Source organism: Arvicola amphibius, chromosome 4, assembly GCF_903992535.2.
Source record: "Arvicola amphibius chromosome 4, mArvAmp1.2, whole genome shotgun sequence".
NCBI lineage: Eukaryota > Metazoa > Chordata > Mammalia > Rodentia > Cricetidae > Arvicola > Arvicola amphibius.
The window spans coordinates 105,265,964-105,289,770 of NC_052050.1; the positions used below are offsets into that span (position 1 = coordinate 105,265,964).

The window sequence follows — 23,807 nt, forward strand, 5'->3', positions numbered from 1 at the left end:
GCAGCAACAGCAGCAACAAGAACAAGAAATGGATGACCTGAGTCCTTCAACTCTGCCTCCTTTCTCCCAGCATGCCATTTAGTTTCCCCCACCTAGCTCTGTTCCCCTATAGCTCTTCTATAAGCCCAAAGAAGTTCCTCTATTAACCAATGAAAGCAACACATAGACAGAAGGACCTCCTATACCATTTCCCCTTTTCTGTTTAAACAAGAAGGAACGCTTTAACATAGCAAAACTACATATAACAAAACAGTTATCAAGCAGGAATTATAGTTACAATATTTATATCTATTTTATCTTTTATCATAACTAAGGAAAACTATAATTATAACTATTTATTCCTCAACTCCATCAAAGACTCCAGAAGGATATAATATTACCTAAGTAAACAGGAAGTACATTGTAAGCAACTTCCAAAACTCTAGTGTAGTGATGGAGCTGCGGGCAGGCCTGCTTTTTGTTCCGCCTAGCTCCTGGCCACCGGCTAGCTTATGCCCCGAAATAACAACACACAAATTATATTCTTTTAAAACACTGCCTGGCCCATTATTTTCAGCCTCTTACTCACATCTTGATCAACCCATATCTAATAATCTGTGTAGCACCACAAAGTGGTGCCTTACCGTTTAGTTTCTAGCATATGTACATCTTGGGCTGGAGCTTCATCGCATCTGGCATCTCTCTGAGGAGAGGCACGGCGGTCTGCCTCACTTAGGAGAGGCGTGGCAATTGTCTGAGCCACCTACCTCACTTCCTTCTTCCTGTTCTGTCTACTCCACCCACCTATGTTCTAACCTATTAGGCCAAGCAGTTTTCTTTATTAATTAACCAATGAAATCAACAGATAGATAGAAGACACACCTACATCACTCTAGAATTGACAGAGACATCTTGCTGCCTGGAGAGTTACTCAAAGTTTTTCTGTACCATTGGGGCATCAATCTTCAGCCTACAGACCCATAGTCTCTGGCAGACTTTTCCACGAAGTAGGAAATTTCAAAGACAGTCCACCTATATTGGCAGTTTGTCAGTTACTTTCTTCTGTGTCCTGCAGAATGTCTCGCAGACTCTTTCATGAAGCAGGAACCCCAAAGGATTGTCTCACCTTTAGGTAAACTCAGCAGTCATTTCTCTGTGAGTTCTGCATATCCAGTTCATAAGGAGCCTCTTCGATGCCCATCTTCTTCATGAAGTAGCTTGGAGCTGCCAGGAGCAGATGTGTCTCATTGTCATGAAAAGTCCTAAGTTCTTAAAACACTTTAAATGCCAGATTCTGAAGGTCTCTGAAAGATATGAAGAATACCTAACTATCTGAACTACATTTCTGTAATCTAAAAAATCTAACCTACATAACTACAAGCTTGACTATTTATTATAGATGACTATCTATTAACCTATATTTTTAAATTTTACATCACATTTTAAATGAACTATACAAACACAATACCTTAATCAAAGGCAGAAATATACATATACAGTAGAACAAAATTTACCTTAAATTTGTATCAATAAACCAAGATCCATACCAAAGCAAATTATTCATCTCTATAGCATATCCCCCTTTAAATGTAACGTAAACACACAATTATAAGCAATATTTTGGAAAATAGGTACAGTTCTGTCCAAACTTCTTCCTGTTGTTTATTGGGTGAAGTGTTTTCTTTGTGGAGGCGTTTACAGCAACCTTTCATGGGATCATGTTCCATGAAACCATATTGGTTTAGAAGCAATCCACAGGTTCTTATCTTCTGTGAAAACAAAAGAAGAATCTCTTTTACAAAGCAACATATCTTTAAACTCAAATTTTGGAATCCAGATACCTTTATGTTGGTTTAACTTAGCAGCCCATACAATGAAATGTCTCTCTGTACTTAGCTCATTCACAGTCAAAAAATTCAAAGAAAACACAATAATATACATAATCCAGGCTCTCTCTGTATATTCCATCTTTAAGTGGCTTATTTTTCTTTACTCCTTTATGACTATCTGTACTCTGTCTCTTTAAAGACTTTTTTAAGCATTAACTTTATTTTATGACTCTCCATACTCTTTTTCTTTTCTCTCCCAAGTCTATGTACATTTATCCAACATTGTGACCTATTTTTAGGTCTTTTTCATCTGAAATTTTCTTTATTGTATATCTGTAATTATTTTCTTTTAAAAATATTTATTTATTTATTATGTATACAATATTCTGTCTGTGTGTATGCCTGCAGGCCAGAAGAGGGCACCAGACCTCATCACAGATGGTTGTGAGCCACCATGTGGTTGCTGGGAATTGAACTCAGGACATTTGGAAGAGCAGGCAATGCTCTTAACCTCTGACCCATCTCTCCAGCCCCTCTGTAATTATTTTCTGATCAGAAGCATTTCTTAAAATGCTAAGCAGCCTGGTCTCAGTGACCCTGGGTGCTGGCTCCAGCTCTCTCAGGCTTTAAATATGGTGGAGGTAGTTTACCTCAGCTCTAGGACAGCTGGGTAGGAGCCATCCTCACCACCTAAACTTTGGGTAGCACCAGGCAACATATAAACCCTTTTTTTCCTGAGTAAAAGCTAAATCCGCCATGCAGCGCACTGCATGGCCTGGAAACATCCCTGTGTATGGCAGCAGGAATCCACCATGCTCTTCTGCCTGTGCACACCTAGTAGACCTGATCCTGCTGCCTGCCCAGGCAGGGAGCACCGAGTCATGAGCATGGTCTCAGCTACTTTCCTCCTGACCCCAAGTGGGCACACAAACACCCGGACCCACAAATGCCACTGAGATGCTTTATAGCTGGAGTTCATGCTGGTGGCGCAGCCCAGGAAGCTGTGTTTTAAAACCGCAGCTTTTTTCTGCTGCAGCTGAGTCAGGAAAATCTCTCTTAAAGGAGCTGTGCATGCCACCAGCAGACAGCAAGAAGCTATGTTAAACTCTGTATTTTTTGTGTCTAGAGTTCCTTTTCTTTTCTCTCTTTCTTTTCTTTTTTTTTTTTTTTGGTTTTTCGAGACAGGGTTTCTCTGTAGCTTTGGAGCCTGTCCTGGATCTAGCTCTGGTAGACCAGGCTGGCCTCGAACTCAGAGATCCGCCTGCCTCTGGTGTGCTGGGATTAAAGGCATGCGCCACCACAGCCTGGCTCTTTTTCTTTTCTTTTTTTCTTTCTTTCTTTTTTTTTTTTTTTTTTTTTTTGGTTTAGAGTTCCTTTTCAAACTCTCTCAGGTTTTTAGTGGATTTAGCTAGCACATGTTGGAGCACCAATCTGTAGCAAGGGAGTGAGCCACTTGTTCATCCCGGCTTCCCAGAACCGAAATAATAACACAGAAACTGTATTAATTAAATCACTGCTTGGCCCATTAGCTCTAGCTTCTTATTAGATAACTCTTACATCTTAATTTAACCCATTTTTATTAATCTGCATATCACCACGAGGTCATGGCCTACCAGCAAAGTTTCAGCATGTCTATCTCTGGCAGCGGATCCGTGGTGTCCCTCCAACTCTGTGTGTTGTGTTTTTGTTCTAACTTAGCTGACACTGACGACATGGGACAGACTAAGAATACCCCTAATCCCTAACTTTGATTCTGGACCATTTTCAGGACTTTAGAAACAGGGAAAAGAAGGAAAAACTGGAAACTAAAAAGGGTAAACTTACCATGTTTTGTAAGACTGAATGGCCAGCGTTTGGAACCCCGTGGCCAATAGAGGGAACCTTTGACCCATATATCATTTCTAGGACAAAAGGCCTGATTGTTGGCGAACCTGGGCACCGGGACCAGATTCCTTACATGGTCACTTGGGAGAACCTTGTAGCCACCCTCCCCCCTTGTTTAAAACCCTTTATCTCCCAGGACTGATAAGCAGGACCATCTTTGCTTTACAGGAAGACAAAAGGCGAGAGGACCCTAAGCCCTCTGTCCCCGTGCTACAAAGGGGTACAGAGAATGGACTTCTTTTCTCAGCCCCCCTTACTGACTGCCTCTCCCAACTGATCAGGTGGTCAGGAGGGGGCCCCAGGGTGGCTCAGGGAATTTAGGAGGCCCTCCTTTCACTAGGGGGCGGTCCAATGAGAATTGCCCTGTGTGGCCCACTCAGTTGCTCTTCCTTTGAGGGCAGTCAGCCCCCGGGACGATGAGGGCAGTGAACAGACGCAGTGTTGGCCTTCGCCAGTCATGATCTCTGTAACTGGGAAAACAAAAACCCCAGTTTCTCACAGACACTCCAAGGACCCTTGTTAACCTTTTAGATTTTGTTATTTTCACTCACCAGCCCACGTGGGAAGATTGCAATCAGGTGTTACAGGTCCTGTTTACCGGGGGAGAAAGAGAGAATTCTGACAGAGGTCCGAGCATCAGTCCCAGGACCTGATGGTGACCAACTGTCACCCCCTGCCCTAATGGACCAAGGCTTCCCCCTGACCCACCCTAACTGGAATTTCAACTTGGCAGAAGGAAAGGAAAGGTAAGGTAAGGTATACCACCAAGTTCTGATGAGTGTTCTCTATGTGGCCGCTCGTCGGCCCACCAACTTGGTCAACGTCAGTGTGTACTATAGGAAAAGACAGAGTCTCCATCTGCTTTCTTAGACAGATTATGGAGGCCTTTAGGGCGTCCTCCCCTACAGATCCTGAGACCGCGGAGAGTAGGTCAGCCATGGTTATGGCCTTTTTAATTAGGTGCAAATTACAGAAGAGAGGTGGGCTTGCATCCAGAGCATCCAGGAGCTGTTAGCAGCAGCTCAGAAGGTGTACAACCGAGAGACCCCAGAAGATAAACAGAGGAGGCCATTTGCTGCAGAAAACACAAAGCAGACTCAAAACATAGCAAAAATTCTCCTAGCATCCACCACAGGATGAAGATCCAGATGAAAAGAAGCACCAACTGAGATGCCTATCCAGAGACCAAGGTAAGGATCTCCACTCAAGGAAGCTTCCCAGGGTGCAGAAGGATCGATGTGCTTATTGCAAGGGAATGGGACATTGGGTTAGAAAATGCCCCTGGAAGTCCAAATAGAAGGGCCAGGACTTAGGATGCGACTTCCCCCATGTGCTGGTTGCAGAACCGGACGACCACAGTGACTAGGGGAGATGGGGTTCAGACCTCCTCTCCAAGCCCAGGGTAAGTCTCAGAGTGGAGAAGAAACTACAGATTTTGTGGTAGATACTGGAGCTCAACACTTGGTATTGACCATACCTCAAGGGAACCTCTCTCAAAAAATATCTTAGGTGTAGGGAGCCACAGGTATGAGCCAATATTCATGGACTACCTGAAGAACAGTAGAGCTCCGTAGGGATCGGGTTTCCCACTCATTCCTGGTCATACCTAACCGCCCCTAACTCTTATTAGGAAGAGACTTACTCACTAAGGTTGGCGCTCAGATCACGTTTAATAAAGATGGAGTCTCAATTACAAATCAGGAGGGACAGCCGATCCAAATCCTCACCCTCCAGCTTGAGGATGAATATAGACGATACCAGGAGTTGGTACCTGTCCCTTAGGACATGGCCACATGGCTAGCCCAGTATCCAGAGGCATTCGCAGAAACTGGGGAATGGGCTTGGTGAACTCACTGAACTCAAGACTGAGTTTAGCAATTGCCTGGGTGCAGCAATACCCCATGTCCTGGGAGGTGAAGAAGGGAATTACCCCTCACATCAGGCATCTCACGGAACTAGAAATTCTGGTCCCTTGCCAGTCAGCCTGGAATACTCCCTTGCTCCCCATTAAAAAACCAAACTAAAATGATTACCAGTCCATGCAGGACCTTAGGGAGGTCAGTCACAGGATGTTCATGGATGTTCATCCCTCTGTGCCAAATCCATACTCCCTTTGAGCTTACTTCCTCCCATCTGGGCCTGGTGTATGGTACTAGGTTTTAAAGGTGCTTTCTTCAGCCTCTTTAGCTGCAAAGAGCCAGTCCTTGTTTGCCTTTGAATGGCATGACCCTGGAAAGTGAGACAATGGGCTTGGACCAGGCTTCCCCAAGGGTGCAAAAACTCCCCATACGACTTTGATGAAGCCCTACAGGAGGACACACCCACAGGTCACTCTCCTGCAGGATGTGGATGATCTCCTGACAGCAGGGGACACTGAAGAAGACTGCAAGGTGAGTACTGGTGATTTGCTTACTGCCTTGGGAACCCTGGGGTACCGGGCATCAGCTAAGAAGGCCCAAATTTGCCAAACTAAAGTGACTTATCTGGGATATATACTGAAGAGAAGATGGCACTGGTCATCCTTTGCTGCCCCGCGTTTCCTGCTAAATACGTCAGCCTGCAGAATTCACTTTGACTGTCACTAGCCCGTCCTCTGGCGAAATCCTTCACGGGACCTCGTACCCACCTCTAGAATTTGAGGTGCAGGGTTTATTTCTGGCTAACCGAGACAGGTGCCACCTGAGAGAGAGCCGTTTTTTGTTTTTTAAGGATTTATTTATTATGCCTACAGTGTTCCGCCCACATATCTGTCGGGCGGCCAGAAGAGGGCACTAGATCTCATTAGATAGTTGCAAATCACCATGTGGTTGCTGGGACTTGAACTCAGGACCTCTGGAAGAGCAGCCACTGCTCTCAACCTCTGAGCCATCTCTCCAGCCCGAGAGAGCAGTTTTTATGTCTGCCTGGGACACAAGACCGAGAAGTCCTGGCGCCGGTAATGTGGGGGAGGCGAGTCTTACTTCTGTGCATCTCGGGAATGCGTGAGTACTGGACCTATCTGGTGGACACCACCAGTAAGCGATGATCTGATCACTGTCTGACAAGGTAGAGATGATGCGGGTTGTGGGTCCTATGGAAGACGGAAATGTAACCCTCTCAGGATAGAATTTACTGATCAAGGAAAACAGATTCTGACTGAGGAATGGACTACTGGTAAAACCTGGGATATTCAAATTTATGATGGACCTTGGACCTTATCTTAGACCGGTCTCAGGGGCCCTCTTTACTGTCAGATTAGAGGTTCAGATAAACCCCCAGTGGCAACAGCACACAGCCCAATCCTGGTACCTCCGGAGGGGGTTGGACACCAGAAGTCCGCTTGGGAACCACCCCCCAGGGCCAGGATTCTTCATATTGTCAACACCCTTTATGGGACTTGGTTTCTAAAACCTTCCCAATTTTCCGGAATGCTAACTTTGTCTAAATGTACGACCACTTTCTATGTTGGTATTGCAATAGCTGGTGATTAAATCTCGTTCTCCCCAAAATCCTGACCTTGGGGGAAAAAAGGAAGATTTCACTACAGCAGCTGACAGGTACGGGGACCTGTATGGTGTCCCTTGGAAGGTGAGCCCCAGCAGGTCTAAGTAACCAGACCATCACTATACAAAACGACACTCTCAGCCAGGCGGTGGTGGCACACGCCTTTAATCCCAGCACTCGGGAGGCAGAGGTGGGTGTGAGTTCGAGGCCAGCCTGGTCTACAAGACCTAGTTCCAGGACAGGTTCCAAAGTTACAGAAAAACCCTGTCTTGAAAAACCAAAAAAAAAAAAAAAAGAGACACCGTTTATTTGGTATCTGCTGGATGGTATGGCTTGCACATCGGGGCTCACCCCCTGCATCCATGGGAAGTTCTTTTTTTTAAATATTTATTTATTTATTATGTATACAATATTCTGTCTGTGTGTATGCCTGCAGGCCAGAAGAGGGCACCAGACCTCATTACAGATGGTTGTGAGCCACCATGTGGTTGCTGGGAATTGAACTCAGGACCTTTGGAAGAACAGGCAATGCTCTTAACATCTGAGCCATCTCTCCAGCCCCCATGGGAAGTTCTTAACACAGGACAAGGTTTTTGTGTGATGGTCCAATTGTTCCCCAACATAAAATACTATACAGAGGTCCAAATGGAACCAACTTTATCTCCTGTTCCTACCAGGGAAAAGTGGGCATGGCAGGAGCAATTGGGGTAGGCACCTCAGTCTTAATCCTCCAGGATAGAAACCACCAGGCCCTACAGCCAGCCATCAATTCAGATCTCAAAAACATAGAACAGTCTATACTCAATCTAGAGACCTCTTTAGATTCCCTGGCTGAGGTTGCCTTACAGAATCAAGAGGTTTGGACCTCCTCTGCTGCCCTGGGGGGAAAATGTTGTTTCTGTGTCAATCACTCCAGGGTAATTAGAGATACAATGACCTCTTTAAGAAAATGGATTAATGATAAAGAACAGAATGCTGGATGGTTTGAGAACTTGTTCCTCCGGTCTCCTTGGTTAACAGCCTTACTTTGAGCTCTAGCAGCCCCAAATGCTCCTGCTCCTACTACTTACTCCCGGCCCCTGCCTCTCAACAGACTCATGACTGAGTTCTGTCACTGGGGAAATGTAGGACCCAGGGCAGCTTGGTACACAGCTGCCAAGACAGGCTCTATAGACCAACAGGAATGCAGGCCTGAGTCTCGGTTTATCCTAAGGCAATACCTGGTTCCAAGAAAAACCACAAACTGAGCCCATCCTTGCTCCTCCCAGAAACAGACCACCCAAAGGCAATTTCTAACATTCCAACTACTGTAAATAGGGTCACTTGGTGTCCCTGAGCCCAGCACACACCCATCCCCCTTTCACCACGGCACCCTAGACAATGTCAGTCAATCAGGGGTCCTGAGCCTTAAAAATTCCTCTGCTGTTATAAAAACCCTATCCCATCTGTGCTCAGGGCTCTCTGGTCACACTAACACATTGGGCACACAGAGAGTCTGAGTTCACAAACTTATGTAGGAATAAAGGCTCTTTGCTTTTATATATGGGACTCGGTCTCCTTGTTGGTTTTGGGGGGAATCCATGGATCTAGGTATAACAACACAAAGACACAGGCACACGCACACACAAAAAGACATACTTGAGTATGCACATATGCTCAGAATCACACATGCTCACTCACACTGACACACAAACAGAGCACACACTCACACACAAGCAGAGACAGTCACACACTTACACACACAGGCTCAGTGAGCAGAAGCACTTCCAGCCATGCCTGAGGACGTGAATTCCTGGAGTTGACATCCTGGAAAGAGAGAAACAGCTCTGGAATGCTGTCCTCTGACCTCCACGTGTTGCGGGCTGTGCTACCCGTGAGGCTCACTCCCACACACATAAAAACCAAAAAAAAAAAAAAAAAAAAATGTAATTTAAAAAAAAATTTAGATTTATCTTATCTTATGTGCTTGAGTGTTTACCCTGCATGTATTTCTGTTACAAAATGGGTGGAGATCCTTGCAGGTGGCGGAGCACTTGCCTCACATACGGGAGGTCCTGAGTTCAAGTGTCAGCTCCAACAAAACCTGAAACAAATATGATTCAGTGCTAGGAAACCAGGGACGGCTCCCTGGGGCACTGGAGACTGGGAACTGAAGAACAAATAGGAGTTCTGTAACCCAGGAGAATGTAAAACAAGAGCACCGGTTGGGTTGCTCAAAGAAGGAAACAGAAACGTGGAGACCTAGATAGGCGGCAACAGGGATAGAGAGATTGGTCCCTACTGAGCAGCGGGCAGAAAGACCGGCCTGGGCCCGCCCTGCCTGCGTTTTCGGCGCTTTAAGGCGTCCGGCCGGCCCCTCCCCGTCACGCGTCTCCGGCTCCGCCCACGTCGCAACGTCTGCGCGCGTCAGGCGCTGTCCGCGCCCCCGGTGCTGAAGCGACATGGCCGGTGGCTGGGCCCCGGCTTGAGCCCCGAGCCCCGCGCTGCGCCCGCTGCGCTCTGGCCGCCGGAGTCATGTCTCTGCTGTGCGTCGGAGGTAGGAGCTGCGTGGACGCGGGCAAAGTGCCGGGTCCGTCCGCGTGGTCGCGCCGAGCCGGGCTGCACCGCGGCAGGGACCCCCGGTGCGCGCCGCAGGGCACACGCGGATCAGCTCTGGGGGGTCCTGCCTGCCGCACACGGGCGTGGATGCGGGACTTGGGCGCCTGTGTAAACGCTGTGTAGGCGCTGGTAGGGGCGGGGGAGTCGGGCGACTCTGGGGTGCGGGGTGTGGGGGCCGTGGGCCCGACCTGGGCGTTTGGACACCTCCTCTGGTCCCCACTGTCCCCCACTCAGTGCTGCGGGATCCGCGGAAGCGACTTGGGGGGGCAGCTATTTTGGGGCCAAAACGCCATCTGCACCGAGGCCCACGCCCAGGCCCACGCTCCATCTTTGGTGAGGGGAGGCCGGGAACCACCTGAGAGATGTGACCCCTGCACCTCTCGAAGCCCCGGGTGGGGCCACGAGCAGCCCCAGGGTAGCTCTGCTGCTGCAGACCTTGGGCGGCGGAGAAGGCAGATTAGGGGCGCATGCTGACACAGTTGTGTGCTCTGGGTCTTTGGGGTGAGAGTGGGTCCCCCTGCGTCCCTTTCCCTTCCCACCTCCTGGAGGCTGTGTGGGGCGTAGGGTGAGTCTCCTACTGCCTCAGATCTCAGGTTGCCGGAGACCTTGGGCGGCGGGAGTGCGGATTTGAGCTCCGCGGCTGCGTGGCCCCGGCTGGTCCCGCCCCTCTGCCCCTCCCCCTCCTTCCTAACCCCCTCTGCTCGGGTTCCATTCACAAACCCGACCCCGCCCGCCCGCGCTCCGCGGTGCACCGCTCTAGTTGGGTGGACGCGGGTGTTCTTAAAGGTGCTGGAACCCTTTTCTGTGCGCTGGTGCTGAGAAGGCCTCCTACCGCTCAGACCTCCAGGCCTGGGAAGTAAGAGGAGCTGGATGTGAAGGGGACTATACCCTCTGGGCAGCTCCCACAGGCCCAGCCAGAAATGGAGGTGGACCCCTTTCTCAGCAGCTCTCTGTACCCCGCATCCTCCCATCCTGCCTAGAGTGTGTGGGGGGGGCGTCACCCCTACTCTGACGCAAACCGGAGGTTCGGCTGCGGGGGTGGAGAGCGGGCAGCGTCAGAGAGGAGGCTTCCAGAAATACAGGCCTGGGGCGACATTTAATGGGATTCCCTGACTCCCTGGATGAAGGGCAGGGCTATAGGGGGAGGTAAGCCCGCTGGGAGGTGCGGGTGGGGCTTTTAGGGGGCCTGAGGTTGGGCAAAGCCTCATAGTAGTGGGAACACCTTCTGGCCAGCCAGGGTCCCATGACTGTCCCCACATGTTCTTAGCTAGGCCCAGGACCTCTTAAGAGAGCTGTATGGCTAAGTTAGGCATATGGGGGCTCCAGTCTCCCGGCAATGGATACTTCCTTGTTTCAGACACAGATCTGAACTGTCCACACATAGGCTAATGAGTGTTAGGATATGCACATACACGGGCTGGAGCTGAGGCTCAGTGGGTGCAGTGCCTGCAGCTCAGTGGGTGCAGTGCTTGCAGCTCAGCGGTTGCAGTGCCTGCAGCTCAGGGGGTACAGTGCTTGCAGCTTAGTGAGTGCAGTGCCTGCAGCTCAGTGGGTGCAGTGCCTGCAGCTCAGTGGGTGCAGTGCCTGCAGCTCAGTGGGTGCAGTGCCTGCAGCTCAGTGGGTGCAGTGCTTGCAGCTCAGTGGGTACAGTGCTTGCAGTATACACAAAGGCCTGATTGGCATACCCAGCACCACATAAACCAGGCCTGATGGCACACACCTCTCATCCCAGGACTTGGGAGGCAGAGGCAGGGGATCAGGAGTTTGAGGTCATTCTCATCTACATCTGAGGGCAGCCTGCGCTACCTGAGTTCTGGCACACACGCAAGAATAAAATATAGTAAGGAAGATCCCATTCCATCCCAACACAGGCATATACTTGACCACACTTCCCACCTCCCAAAGCACACTTGTTCACAGGCAGACAGGCCAAACAGTCTGTTGCCCTGTGATCTCACCTGACTTTGCAAGAAGCCATATATGTGTGTGTGCGCGTGTGGAGTCTGCTCTCTCCTTCCATCATTCGGGTTCCAGGGTCATCAGGCTTGGACACAATCATTGCCTGCTAAGGCCTCCCTCTTTGTCGAAATCAAATGAATCTCTTACTGAAACTCAGCTCACTGATTGGCCCCACTGACTCCAGGGTTCATTTGAACATGCCATCCCCGCTGTCTCTTTGCCAGGGTCCTGGGGATTAGAACTCAGGTCTTACTTAGTTCTTGCATAGCAATCTCTTTACATGCACCCACCTAGCTCCCCAGCTCCTTCCTCCAGTTTTCCTTTAAAAATGAAAAAGGTACATTTTAGCCAAGCACAATGTCACACAACTTTAATACCAGAACTCGGGAGGCAGAGGCAAGTGATCTGTGTGAGTTCAAAACCAACTGGTCTACAGAGTGAATTCCAGGTCCAGGAGAGAGAGAGAGAGAGAGAGAGAGAGAGAGAGAGAGAGAGAGAGAGAGAGAGAGAGAGAGAGAGAGAGAGGGAGGGGGGGGGGAGGGAGGGAAGAAGGGAGGGAGGGACATTCTTAATGGCTGAACTCCCTCTAATGCACCCTGACACTACCATTTGTTCCGAAAGCTGGGCCTCGTGTAGCCCAGGCTGGCCCTTGTGTAGCCCAGGCTGGCCATCGCTATGTAGCAGGGGCTGTCTTTGAACTCCTGATTGTCCCTCCTTAATCTCTGGAGTTCAAGGATGACAAGTGTACATCTTCAAGTTTCCATAATTATTTCATGAATAAGGTGAGCAGAAGAAGGGGTACGGGCATGAATGTGTGGGGGTGAATTTGCCTTGAATCCTGAGTAGTACCAGAGTCGAACCTGTCTGTCCATCATAGCAATCTCCCCTCACCTCACAGATGAGGAAGACTGAGCCCCAGAGATGGCCATCACACAGCCACACAGCAGGGAGGAGCTGAGGACTCCCTGGCTGGCTGTGAACTGGGGAGGAAGGTTGGGTCAGGGTCCTTCTGTGAGGTCCTTGACCTTCTTCCTCCTTTCCCAGAATCCTTTGCAAAATTCTGTCCCTAGCTGCCTCACCACCGTCCCAATACCATTCAACAACTGGGACCTCCCCACAGCCACTGCCCCTGCTTGCCCCCCATCTGCTTCAGGATGCAATGGGGGGTGACAGTTCTGTGTCCAGTCAGCATCCAGCGTCTCTATTGCTGTCGTGCACGGCTCCTTGAAAGCTCTGATGGTCTTGCTTAGTATGCCCTGTGGCCTTCCAGAAGCTTTCCTAGTGGCCGGGTCCCCCACCCTGCCCCAGTGAACCCGGACAAGTCTCCCCAGGACAGTTGCTGCTTTTAAACAGAAAATGGATCTGAGCATCTGAGGCTACCAGCAGGAAGTAAAAATAGTGCCAGTGACAAGAGACCCCAGTGAGGGGCAGTTCCACCTCCGTCCGTCCAGTCGGGGAAACTGAGGCCGTGGGAGGGGCAGGGACCTGAATCCCTAGCGCCTGCCCAGGTCTCCTGAGTTATAAATAGCTGGGCGGCCGAGGCACTTCCACAGCTGACCCCAGCGTGGCACTAAAGCTGGTGGCCATGGGTGAGGGAGATACTGCAAATAGAGTTGTTGCTTTAGCCTGCTCCACCTTCCACTCCCCAAATCCTTTCCCTACCCCCAGACACCCACTCCTGCCCCTCAGACACCCTCCCCCTTCCCCCAGACATCCTCCCCCTTCCCCCAGGCACCCTCCCCTGTTCCAGACACCCTCCCCTGCTCCAGACACCCTCCTCCTTCCACCAGACATCCTCCCCCTTCCCCCAGGCACCCTCCCCTGCTCTAGACACCCTCCCCTGCTCCAGACACCCACCCCTTCTCCCAGACATCCTCCCCCTTACCCCAGGCACCCTCCCCTGCTCCAGGCACCCTCTCCTGCTCCAGACACCCTCCCCCTTTCACCAGACATCCTCCCCCTTCCCCCAGGCACCCTCCCCTCTCCCCAGACACCCTCCCCTCTCCCCCAGACACCCTTCCCCTTCCCCCAGATACCCTCTCCTTCCCCAGGCACCATCCCCTGCCCCAGAATCCCTCCCCTTTTCCCTAGATACCCTTCCCTCTCCCCAGACACCCTCCCCTCTCCCCCAGACACCCTTCCTCTCCCCCAGGCACCCCTTCCCCCAGACACCATCCCCTCTCTCCCAGACACCCTTCCCCTTTCCCCAGACACCCTCCCCTCTCCCCCAGACACCCTCCCCTCTCCCCAGACATCCTCCTCTCTCCCCAGACACCCTTTCCACCCCCTAGGTACCCCCTCAGACTCCATTCCCGTCCTAGAAACCCCCACAGCAGGCTCCAGAACTCACCCCTAACCACTCTCCCCCAGGGTCCTTCCCCACCCTGGCTCTCTCCCCACTTCAATACCCTTCCCTCTTCAGACTCCCTGTCCATGTCCTGGGTCTCTGGGGTCCTAGCCTGAGGTTGTCAGAGCCCCAAGCATTCAGCCAGCACAGGGGTGGGGGGACCCCAACAGCCTTTATCCTCCAGCCACAGAGACCACAGTACAGGGGCCAAGGATGATGGAGGAAGAGGGGAATGTGGTGGGGGGGAGAAGAGAGAGGACCAGGTAGGAGGCAGGGGCCAGTCGGCTGGAGAAAGTGAGCTGAGGTAGGCGCAGGAGCTCACTCACTAGCCACTGGTCACACAGCAGTGGAGGCGACACAGCAGCTCCTCCGTCTGGCCTGCAGCTCTGTTCCCAGTCCTTCTCCATGCATGCTGCACAGTCCCACGTGTGCCAGGCACAGTAGCAAATTTGTTGGTATTTACAAACGGAGATTTTCAGCAGGCTATTGTATCACCAATACACAGGAGTTCACATAGCACAGGAGTTCACATAGGACCTCAAGGTCTGGAATGGGAGGTGTGTGATGCTATCTCTTAAGCAAAAAACGGCCATGTGCACAATATTGTCTCTCATGGACTGTCCACACTGTCACCAGGAGCCAGCTGTGGTGATGGCTTCTGGGAGTGAGGACTGGTGGGACCTGGGAAGACAGAGCTTGTTCCGGCTTTGGGTTTGCCTGGGACTTGCACACTGTCTACACACATCTGAGAAGGGAAGGAAAGGGCAGCTGGAGAGACAGAGGGAGGGGTGGGTTCTCTGTTCATGGGCTCTACCTCCACCCGGCTTTGGAGTACTGAGTGTCAAGCCCAAGGTGACAACTAAGTCAGGACCTCTGACCCTGCAGGTTATAGGGAATGTTCCAGTACCCCATATGTCTATGTCATCCTGCAAGGCCTCTTAGGGGAGGCTTGTCATCTCCCCAGGTCCAGTTTTATTGGGGTTGGAGGGAAGGAACCACAGGGAGCCTGAGGGAAGGGGAGGGTTGTGCCCATGGGCCAGACACCTCCTGCTCTGATGGCCTTTTCTCTCTCTCTCCTCTCCTTCCTCTTTCACCTCCTCCTCGTTCCCCCTTCTCATCCCTTTCCTCTTCCTCTTCTCCCACCTCTCCCTCCTCCACCACCTTTCCCACATCTCTCTCCTCCTCTCCCTCCTCCTCCTCTCCCTCCTCCTCTCCCTTCTCTCCCTCCTCCTCTCCCTTCTCCTCTCCCTCCTGCTCTCCCTCCTCCTCTCCCTCCTGCTCTCCCTCCTCCTCTCCTTCCTCTCCCTCCTCCTCTCCCTCCTCTTCTCCCTCCTCCTCTCCCTCCTCCTTTCCCACCTCTCCCTCCTCCTCTCCCACCTCTCCCTCCTCCTCTCCACCTGACACCTTTTTAACCTCCTGCCTACCTCTCTCTCCTATGTCTCTCTTGCTTCCCTGTATCTCTATCCCTGTCTTCATCTCTGTATGACTCTCTCTCCCTCTCCTCCCTGTACCTCTTGCTCACTCTTATCTCTTCACAGTCAAAAAAGCCAAGTTTGACGGTGCCCAAGGTAAGTGTCCTGTCCTGGCTGTCCTTCACTGTCCCCATCCCCTGACTTTCTGTCTTTTCTTGTCTGGTCTCCTGGGCCTGAGGAGGGGACTTTGGCACCTGTTGCCATGCAGAGGGCAGGTTCATCCCAGGTGTGAGCTTTCCCCCCAACCAGGCCAGCAATCCTCTTGGGGAGGGAGGCAGGGTGAGGGAGTACCTGAGGTACAAGTGGAACCCTAGGCCTGAACACCGCCCTCCCCAAACTCCAGCCCGAGCTCTATCCGTCCTTTCATATTTTAAGACAGGGTCTCACTGAGCTGGCTTGCTTAGCTTGGGACTGTAGCTGAGGCTGGCCTTCAACTGGTCATCTTCCTGCAAGGACTGTCAGTCTCCCCAACTGAAAAACCAAACCCCTTAGACTTGGCCTCCATTACCCAATGTAAGAATGGATGGTAACTGGTGGTTCTGGGACCCGGGCTTGCTGGTCCACCATTGGGGTGAGGTGAGCGCGCGGACCTGAGAGGGGACTGCGGGCCATTGTCCCACTCTCTGCTGCAGAGAAGTTCAACACATACGTGACTCTGAAGGTGCAGAACGTGAAGAGCACTACCATCGCTGTGCGAGGCAGCCAGCCCAGCTGGGAGCAGGACTTCATGTTGTGAGTGTGAGGCCCCTCCCTCCTCAGGCTCCACCCACATCTTACCCACTACAAGCCCCGCCCACAGGCCAATTCAGCCATGGCTCCGCCCACCACACTCATTGCAGAGGCCCCAGGCCCCGTCTCTTCTCCCCGCCCCACCGCAAGAGACCCCTATAGACTACAGCTCCAGGTCGCGTCCACAGCAAACCCACAGGTCACGTCTTAGGACGGACGTGCCCGCAGACCCCGCCCAAACAAACCCCACCTCAGCAGGCCCCGCCTCGCCTCAGGCCTCACCAGAGACCCTATCCCCAGTCAGGCTCCCCTAACACGGCTGTCCCAGCCCCTACCCAGTGTGGTCACTCCCCCACCCTCACCCCCACGCTCCCCTTCCTGCATGAGGCCACGCCCATCGCACTACTTTTCCTGGCTGAGAGCCGGTCCTCATCAGGCCCCGCCCACCCGCTACTGCCACTAATGCCGCTTTTCTGCTCCCTTCTGAGCCATCCCTAGTCCGATCCCTCTGCCCTCCCTTGCGGCCCCCACCCCCCAGTCTTTTCCCCTCCAGGCAGTGGGAAAGATTATAAACGCCGAAAGCCTCCTCAATATCACTTACATAAAACTGTCCCTGATCCCCATGGCCCCAGCAACTCCCTCACTTCCTTAGATGCCCTTCTCAACTGGCCACCCCTCCAAGACCCCTTCCCTGACCCGCTGCCAAAATGCTATCCCCCTGGCCCTTCTCCCCACCTCACCGCCTCTGCTGTAGGAGGCCATGTGACCTCCGCAAGTACAGTACAGGGGGAGGGTACTCTGCAAATACTTGTTGCTGAATTCCTGCACCCCCAGCCAGCAGGACCAGAGTCCACTTTACAAAGTGACCTCTCCACTGGGCTGTTTGATTTATCTTGAAGACGAGATCTCATGCACCCCAGACTGGCCTAATTGTATAGCTAAAGATAACCCAAAACCCGATCCTCTTGCCTCAGCCTCCTGAGGGGCGATATTACACATGTGCACCAAAACACCTGTTCCTTGTCCCATCTTTTCCGATGCCTAGTGACCAGGCAGCGCCCCATTCTGAGATTTTTTTATTCTTTTAAATCAACCACGTCCATCACCCTGATTGGGGTCTCTGCGGTGAGTTCCATTTTATGGACGAGGAAAAGGAGAGCCAGAGAAGTGACTCTGGCACAGGGTTGGCTGGCGTGTGGACTCAGGCATGGCCAACCCCAAGTTACACCTCAGAGGAGCTGGCCAGGACCTGCCATGTAGGTGTGTGTCCCTTGTGCCCCAGCGTTTTGAGGGCCTCATGACCAGTAAGACAGAGGATGTGATGGTCTCTGCTGCCCCATTTCTTCCCTAGTCAGAGCTAGATGCTTCGTCCAAAGGCCTGTTTCTCCCCAGAAAATGAAACCACTGTGTTACCTCTCTGGGCACTTGGTCTCCTCCCGGCTGGCTTCCTTCTGCAGTTCTGTGTTTGTGTCTTCAGGCCAGTGCCCTGACCTCTCTGAACCTCTCTTCTCCCCTACCACTCCCCTTACGTCCCCACCTCCTGTGCACACAGCGAGATCAACCGCCTGGATCTGGGCCTGACAGTGGAGGTGTGGAACAAGGGTCTCATCTGGGACACTATGGTGGGCACCGTGTGGATCCCGCTACGGACCATTCGCCAATCCAATGAGGTAAATGACAGGAGGGGAAGGAGGGTCTAGCAGAGGCCCAGGGCCTTGGGATCTAAAGAAACTGAGACTTGCCTCCCCCCTCCCCCAGTCTCAGTTGGGGTCTCCAGAGTTGTCCCTGGAGGCTCCCCATTGTGTCTGCATCCCAGCCAAGGATTTAGTCTCAGTTAAGGGTCCAGCCTGCTCTTTCCTGGCCTTGAGGGTCTGGACATCTGTGTCTAGCTTTGCGTCCCTGGACTGTGGGCTCCTCAGGAGCCAAACTAGTGACTAGGGTCCCCTGGAGACTCCAGCACCACCCAGGGTAGACCAGGCTTTGACAAGACACTGGAGTCTGTTTGTTTTTAAATAAGTGAATGAGGGGGGGGGCTAAAGGAACAACTCTGACACCAAGAACCAGAAACAGCTTAGACGGGGACCACAGGTGTGAGGGTAGATGGTGTCCTTCTTCACGGATGACTGTCAATTGCATGAGCAATAAGGAAACTGGGGGTCAGAGTGGTCCTCAGGTGCTCATAGTGCTCGTGTCCCAGAATGGTGTGGGGGTCTCATTCCTGAGGGTGGAACAGTCACTCACATGTGAAGTGGCAGGGGACCGGGGTAAGAGGCCAGTGTGTGGCCATGCCCTTCCCCGGGGGCTCTGACTCTCGCCCCATGCCTTCAACCAATGACAGGAGGGTCCGGGAGAGTGGCTGACGCTGGACTCTCAGGCCATCATGGCAGACAGCGAGATCTGTGGGACCAAGGACCCCACTTTCCACCGCATCCTCCTAGACGTGCACTTTGAGCTGCCTTTGGGTGAGTCCTCAGCATGGCCTGACCAGTGTCCCTTCATGGGGACTGAGATGGCGGAGGCTGTGCACTTCAGGGTCCTCCCAACCCATACTGAGCCCCTGCCTTCCCACCCTCTCCACCTCCATCCTTTCCTGGGGTTCCCCAGGATGCTCCCCACACCACGCAGCTAGAGCCCGAGGGGGGGAGGCCAGGTGTCCCTGGCATCCAGGACATGGCAGCTTTGCTCGCAGACATCCCCGAGGAGGAGGCACGATACTGGGCCAAGAAGCTGGAGCAGCTGAACGCCATGCGTGACCAGGATGAGGTGTGTCACCCAACAGCAACTGTTGCCTGCTGAGCTTGCCTGTAGCTGGCTTCCCCATGCCTCAGACAGAACCCAGCGCACATGGGAAGCCCAGCCACCCCAACCTCTCTAAGGACATACAGGGACATTCTGGAATGCCCCATCCTCCCTGCCAGCCCAGCTTCAGGCTGGCTCTTGTCTGTGCTCAGTGTCCCAGTCCACAGCTGAGACCCACGCGGTGTCCTGGATGGGTGGGGGCAGGAGATGGGGCCACTGCCTATTCCTACTTGGGTGCACTCTCTGTCCCCCATCCAGCTCCACGGATGCACACAGTCTGGTGTAGAGGGCTTGTTGGGGTAAGCCTGTGTCCCCACTGTCCCCTGACACACCATCCCCTCCTTAGTACTCCTTCCAGGACCAGCCGGACAAGCCACTGCCCGTGCCCAGCAGCCAGTGTTGTGAGTGCCTCTCTCCCATGGCATGACGGTGGTCACCATCCTGTCTAGAGGTTTGCGCATGGGGTCAGGCCAAGGCCACACAGCCGATGGCCAACAGCTTGGCAGAGTGGCCCGAGTCTGGTGTGCAGCCAGAAGCCAGAGCCAAGCCACACATGATGATCCTGCCCAGGGCTAGAGTCCCTCAGACACCCAGACACATCCAGGATGGGTCCCCATGCACAGAGGTGTCAGCTCCTGTTCTCTGAGTTCTCTGAGGTCCCTACTCTCCCCGTGTGGCCTCCCTCTTCTCAGTGTCCCCTACCCCACCAAGTACCCAGGATGGTGGGAATGGGACAGCAGCGGGGATGGAGGACCCGTAAGGGAGTTCAGATTGGGACCCCTGGGTGTCTCTGGGGGCATCTTGTCACCCATGTCCTGGAACAGCCTTGTGACTCTACAACCTTTTCTGAGATGTGTAGTGCTAGGGTGTATGAAGAGCATGATTGTGTCTCTGGTCTTGCCAATGAGGAGGCTGTGTGACTTCAAGCTGCTCACTCACCCTCTCTGAGAAAAAAAGAAAGAAAGAAAGAAAGAAAGAAAGAAAGAAAGAAAGAATTTATGTGGATAGAAGACCAAATGCACTAGGGCTGGGGACATGGCTCACTCAGCAGGTAATAAAGAGTTTGTGCCAAAGCACAGGACCTGTGTACAGATTCCTGGCACCCCTGTCAAAACTGGGCATGGTGCCAGGACATGGAGTCAGGAGGACCCCTTGGATCTCACTTACCTGCCTGGTTGGGGAGCCAAGAGCCGATGAAAGACCCCATCCGTCCTCAGACTAAGAAGGGGGTGCAGTCCCTGTGTTCTGAAAATTCCTGTGCTGGAGGCAATATGGGGTGCATTGGGAGGCATTGACCTGGAATGACAGCCAGAAGCCAAGGGTAGCCTGCACCCACCTCAAGGTGCCAGGGCCAGGTGGGGCCTGGGAGGAGGGAGATGGCTTGGCTTACCTGTGCCTCTTCTCTTGTAGGTAACTGGAATTACTTTGGCTGGGGAGAGCAGAGTAAGTAACTGACCCTGAGGCCCTCAGGGACCCAGAGGTTCCTTACTACACTGCACAGGCATTGGGGACCCTGCGGGTCAGAGGTGGGGCTTCCAGCTGTGCAAGGCCAGCAGGAGGTGGGACCCCCACCTGATCCCATGTGTGACCTCACCCCACATCTGTCTCTGTTTCCCTTATTGCCCTGGAAGTGGCCCCATGTCATAAATGTGGGAGAGCGGGGCCAGGTGTCAACAGCAGCCAGGCAGAGACCCCAAACCATCCCTGCCCTTGTTTCTAACACCAGCCCAACGTGTGTCAGGCCCCCGGTTCCAGCACCAGGTGTCCAAAGCACAGATACTTTTGGTTAAAACCTTGGTCTGGCAGAAGGTATCTCTAGGACACTGGGAAGCTAATGAAGCCCAAAGCAGATGATTCTCTCAAAACCAAACGGGCTGGAAATGTGTAGGCAGATGCAGGAAGTTGGATCAAAAACCATATGTTGGGGCAGGCAAGATGGCGCAGCCAAGGCTGACAACCTGAGTTCAATCCCTGGGACCACATGTTAGGTGGTGAGAGCTGGCTCCTGTAATATTCCTCAGGCCTCCACACAGATGCTGTGTTACTTGTGCCCACAATGAACAGATGCAATATAATAATTTAATAAACAACTGTCAAGCAAGCACAGACTTCAACTGAGATGGCTTTCCTGTCCAAAATAGCGTTGTCTAAAAAAAAAAATCATTACTTGGAGAGCTTACACAGTTTGAGCTGAGAATATACAACTGGTCTATGAGAGTCTGGGTCAGAGAAAGCCCCTTTAGCCAAAGACACAAGCCAGATAACTCGGTGGAGAAAATGGTTGGACAGCAGGGTGCTTGGGTAAGTGTGGCCAACTGTCCTGAGTGTCGGGGATGTTTGTCCAGTGGCCACTAGAGGGTGCCCTGCACTAGGAAGTGAGCTTGATGGGTCCATGTCGAGGCTCTTTGGAAAAAAAAAAATGAAGTTCCCACCGCTGCTCAGGCCTTCCTCAACCCAGATGATGTAGTTGCCAGGTCCTTGTTCTAGATGACACAGTGAGTCCTGCTCCCCTATGACACAGTTGGGTCCCCAAGTCTTCTGAGATGACACAGTGGGTCCCCATGTCCTCTGAGATGACACAGTTGGATCCCCAAGTCCTCTGAGATGACACAGTTGGGTCCCTATGTCCTCTGAGATGAGACAGTTGGGTCCCCAAGTCCTCTGAGATGACACAGTTTGGTCCCCATGTCCTCTGAGATGACACAGTTGGGTCCCCAATCCTCCCAGATGACGCAGTTGGGTCCCCAATCTTCCCAGATGACACAGTTGGGTCCCCAATCCTCCCAGATGATGCAGTTGGGTGTCCATCCTTCCTGCTCTGCAGCCCTTGCACAGGGTGGGGTAGTAGAGGATGAAGATGCCCCAGCCTGGAGGCTGGTTTAGCCCCACTGTGCACTCTCTTTCCTCCTGCAGGTGAGGACCCCGACAGTGCGGTGGATGACCGGGACAGCGACTACCGGAGTGAGACCAGCAACAGCATCCCGCCGCCCTACTACACGACATCGCAGCCCAACGCCTCTGTGCACCAGTACTCCGTGAGGCCGCCCCCTCTGGGGTCCCGGGAGTCCTACAGCGACTCCATGCACAGTTATGAGGAGTTCTCAGAGCCTCGGGTGCTCAGGTGGCTGGGGGCTGGGGGCTGGGGGCTGGGAGTGCATGCCTTTAATCCCACCATTTAGGAGGCCTGCCTGGGTCAAGTTGGGCCCATCTCACAGAATGTTTTGATTTATATTTGTTTCTTTTGTTTAGTGGGAGGACATGTATTATGGGGGTGTGTATGTGGGGTGTCAGACACCTGCTACTTTGTGGGTCCCAGCATTGAACTCAGGTCGCCCAGCCTGCTGGTGAGCATCTGTACTCACTGAGCCATCTTACTGATCCCTGGTGCTTTGTTTAACACCAGAGCCTTTATATAAGATGGGGAGGCAGGAGGATCAGGAGTTCACAGCTATTCTAATTACATTGGGAGTTGGAGGCTAGCCTGGGGTACATGAAGCCCTGTCTCAAAAAACAAAACAAGTTGGACAGTGGTGGTGCACGCCTTTAATCCCAGCATTTAGGAGGCAGAGGAAGGGATCTCTGAGTTCCATGACAACTAGGGTTACATAGAGACATCCTGTCTTGAAAAACCAAACAAGGACTAGGTGCCACTTCTTATCTTGTGTGCACGCCCCTTTTAAAACACTGGCTACATGAGCCCCTGGCCTTTGCCTCCAAATGCTGCAATAACAGGCGTGTACCACTTACGGTTTATGCTAGGGATGGAAGCCAAGGCCTTGTGCATGCTAACTAGGCATGCTAACCGGGCACTTCACCAGCCAATCAGCAAGCACCCTATCAGCTCCCACACATCTCTGGGGGTTGGACGGTGGAACAGGGTGTGTGACCCCCTAATCTTGGCTGTGGACAGACTATGTAGGTTTAAATGGTTTTCTGGAAGCAGGAACGGACAGAATCCATCTGTCTCCTGAGACCGGCCTCCACCCAGGCCATGCTGCCTGGTGTGGTCAGTGCTGGCTGGTGCAGATGTAGGAGTGGACTTGGGTCCTGCCGTGGGGTCAGCCCTCAGTTGTCAGGGACATTGGGGAGGGCTTTCTGGAGGACAGCTGGAGTCTCCCTTAAAGGCCAAGTAACGTTTCCGCCAGGGACAAAGAGCAGTGTGACTGGGGGCTGCCAGGTGGGTGGCTCAAGCAGAAAGATGCTGGGTGAATGGATGGAGACAAGGGCCCAAGGATGGAATGGATCCAGACTCAGACTAGGGGAGGCAGTGGGAAAAAAGCCTGATGCTACCCAGTCCACCCTTAGTGCAAGCAGGAGGAGCAAGCCTGAGGTGGACTCCAGCTGGGGGCAGGTCCCCTCTCTGCCTGCACCCCTTCCTGCAGGGCAGTTTGGAACCTCACCACTAGGGAGAGTGTGCTATCTCCCCTGGTTGACATCCAGTCCAGTTCCATCTAGTCTCCTGTTCCGGATGTGTAGCTAACATATCTAAATGACAAACAAGGGTTTCAGGGCTTCCCATATTACAACGCCACTCCTGAGGAGAGCAGTAGGTTTGTTGACTGACTGAATAAGTGTTAGAAGGTTCAGTGGTTGGCCATAAGCAGGGACAGGTTATGTCTGGGAGCATCTAGGGCAAACATTAGGAGCTTATAATGGAAGACTGGACATGGCCAGAGTGTCCGGGGCTTTGGGGAAGGGAGTGCACACTGAGGCTGGGACTATAGACAT

At 52.5% G+C, this 23,807-nt stretch overlaps 1 protein-coding gene across 5 annotated transcripts in view; it reads left to right on the plus strand.

Moving 5' to 3' along the window:
- The first annotated feature begins 9,689 nt into the window (after nt 1–9,689).
- The window catches only part of Unc13a (unc-13 homolog A), a 44,442-nt gene continuing 30,324 nt past the window's right edge, over nt 9,690–23,807 (plus strand). For 4 of the 5 annotated variants that reach the window (XM_038326372.1, XM_038326369.1, XM_038326373.1 and 1 more), the window contains exons 1-10: nt 9,690–9,711; nt 15,618–15,647; nt 16,184–16,283; nt 17,833–17,950; nt 18,619–18,742; nt 18,970–19,043; nt 19,426–19,480; nt 20,490–20,522; nt 21,340–21,347; nt 21,998–22,200. In XM_038326372.1, the coding sequence (XP_038182300.1) occupies nt 9,690–9,711; nt 15,618–15,647; nt 16,184–16,283; nt 17,833–17,950; nt 18,619–18,742; nt 18,970–19,043; nt 19,426–19,480; nt 20,490–20,522; nt 21,340–21,347; nt 21,998–22,200 (767 nt within the window). Of the gene's footprint in view, nt 9,712–15,617; nt 15,648–16,183; nt 16,284–17,832; nt 17,951–18,618; nt 18,743–18,969; nt 19,044–19,425; nt 19,481–20,489; nt 20,523–21,339; nt 21,348–21,992; nt 22,201–23,807 lie in introns of all 5 variants that reach the window. The other variant, XM_038326371.1, reaches the window with a different exon arrangement.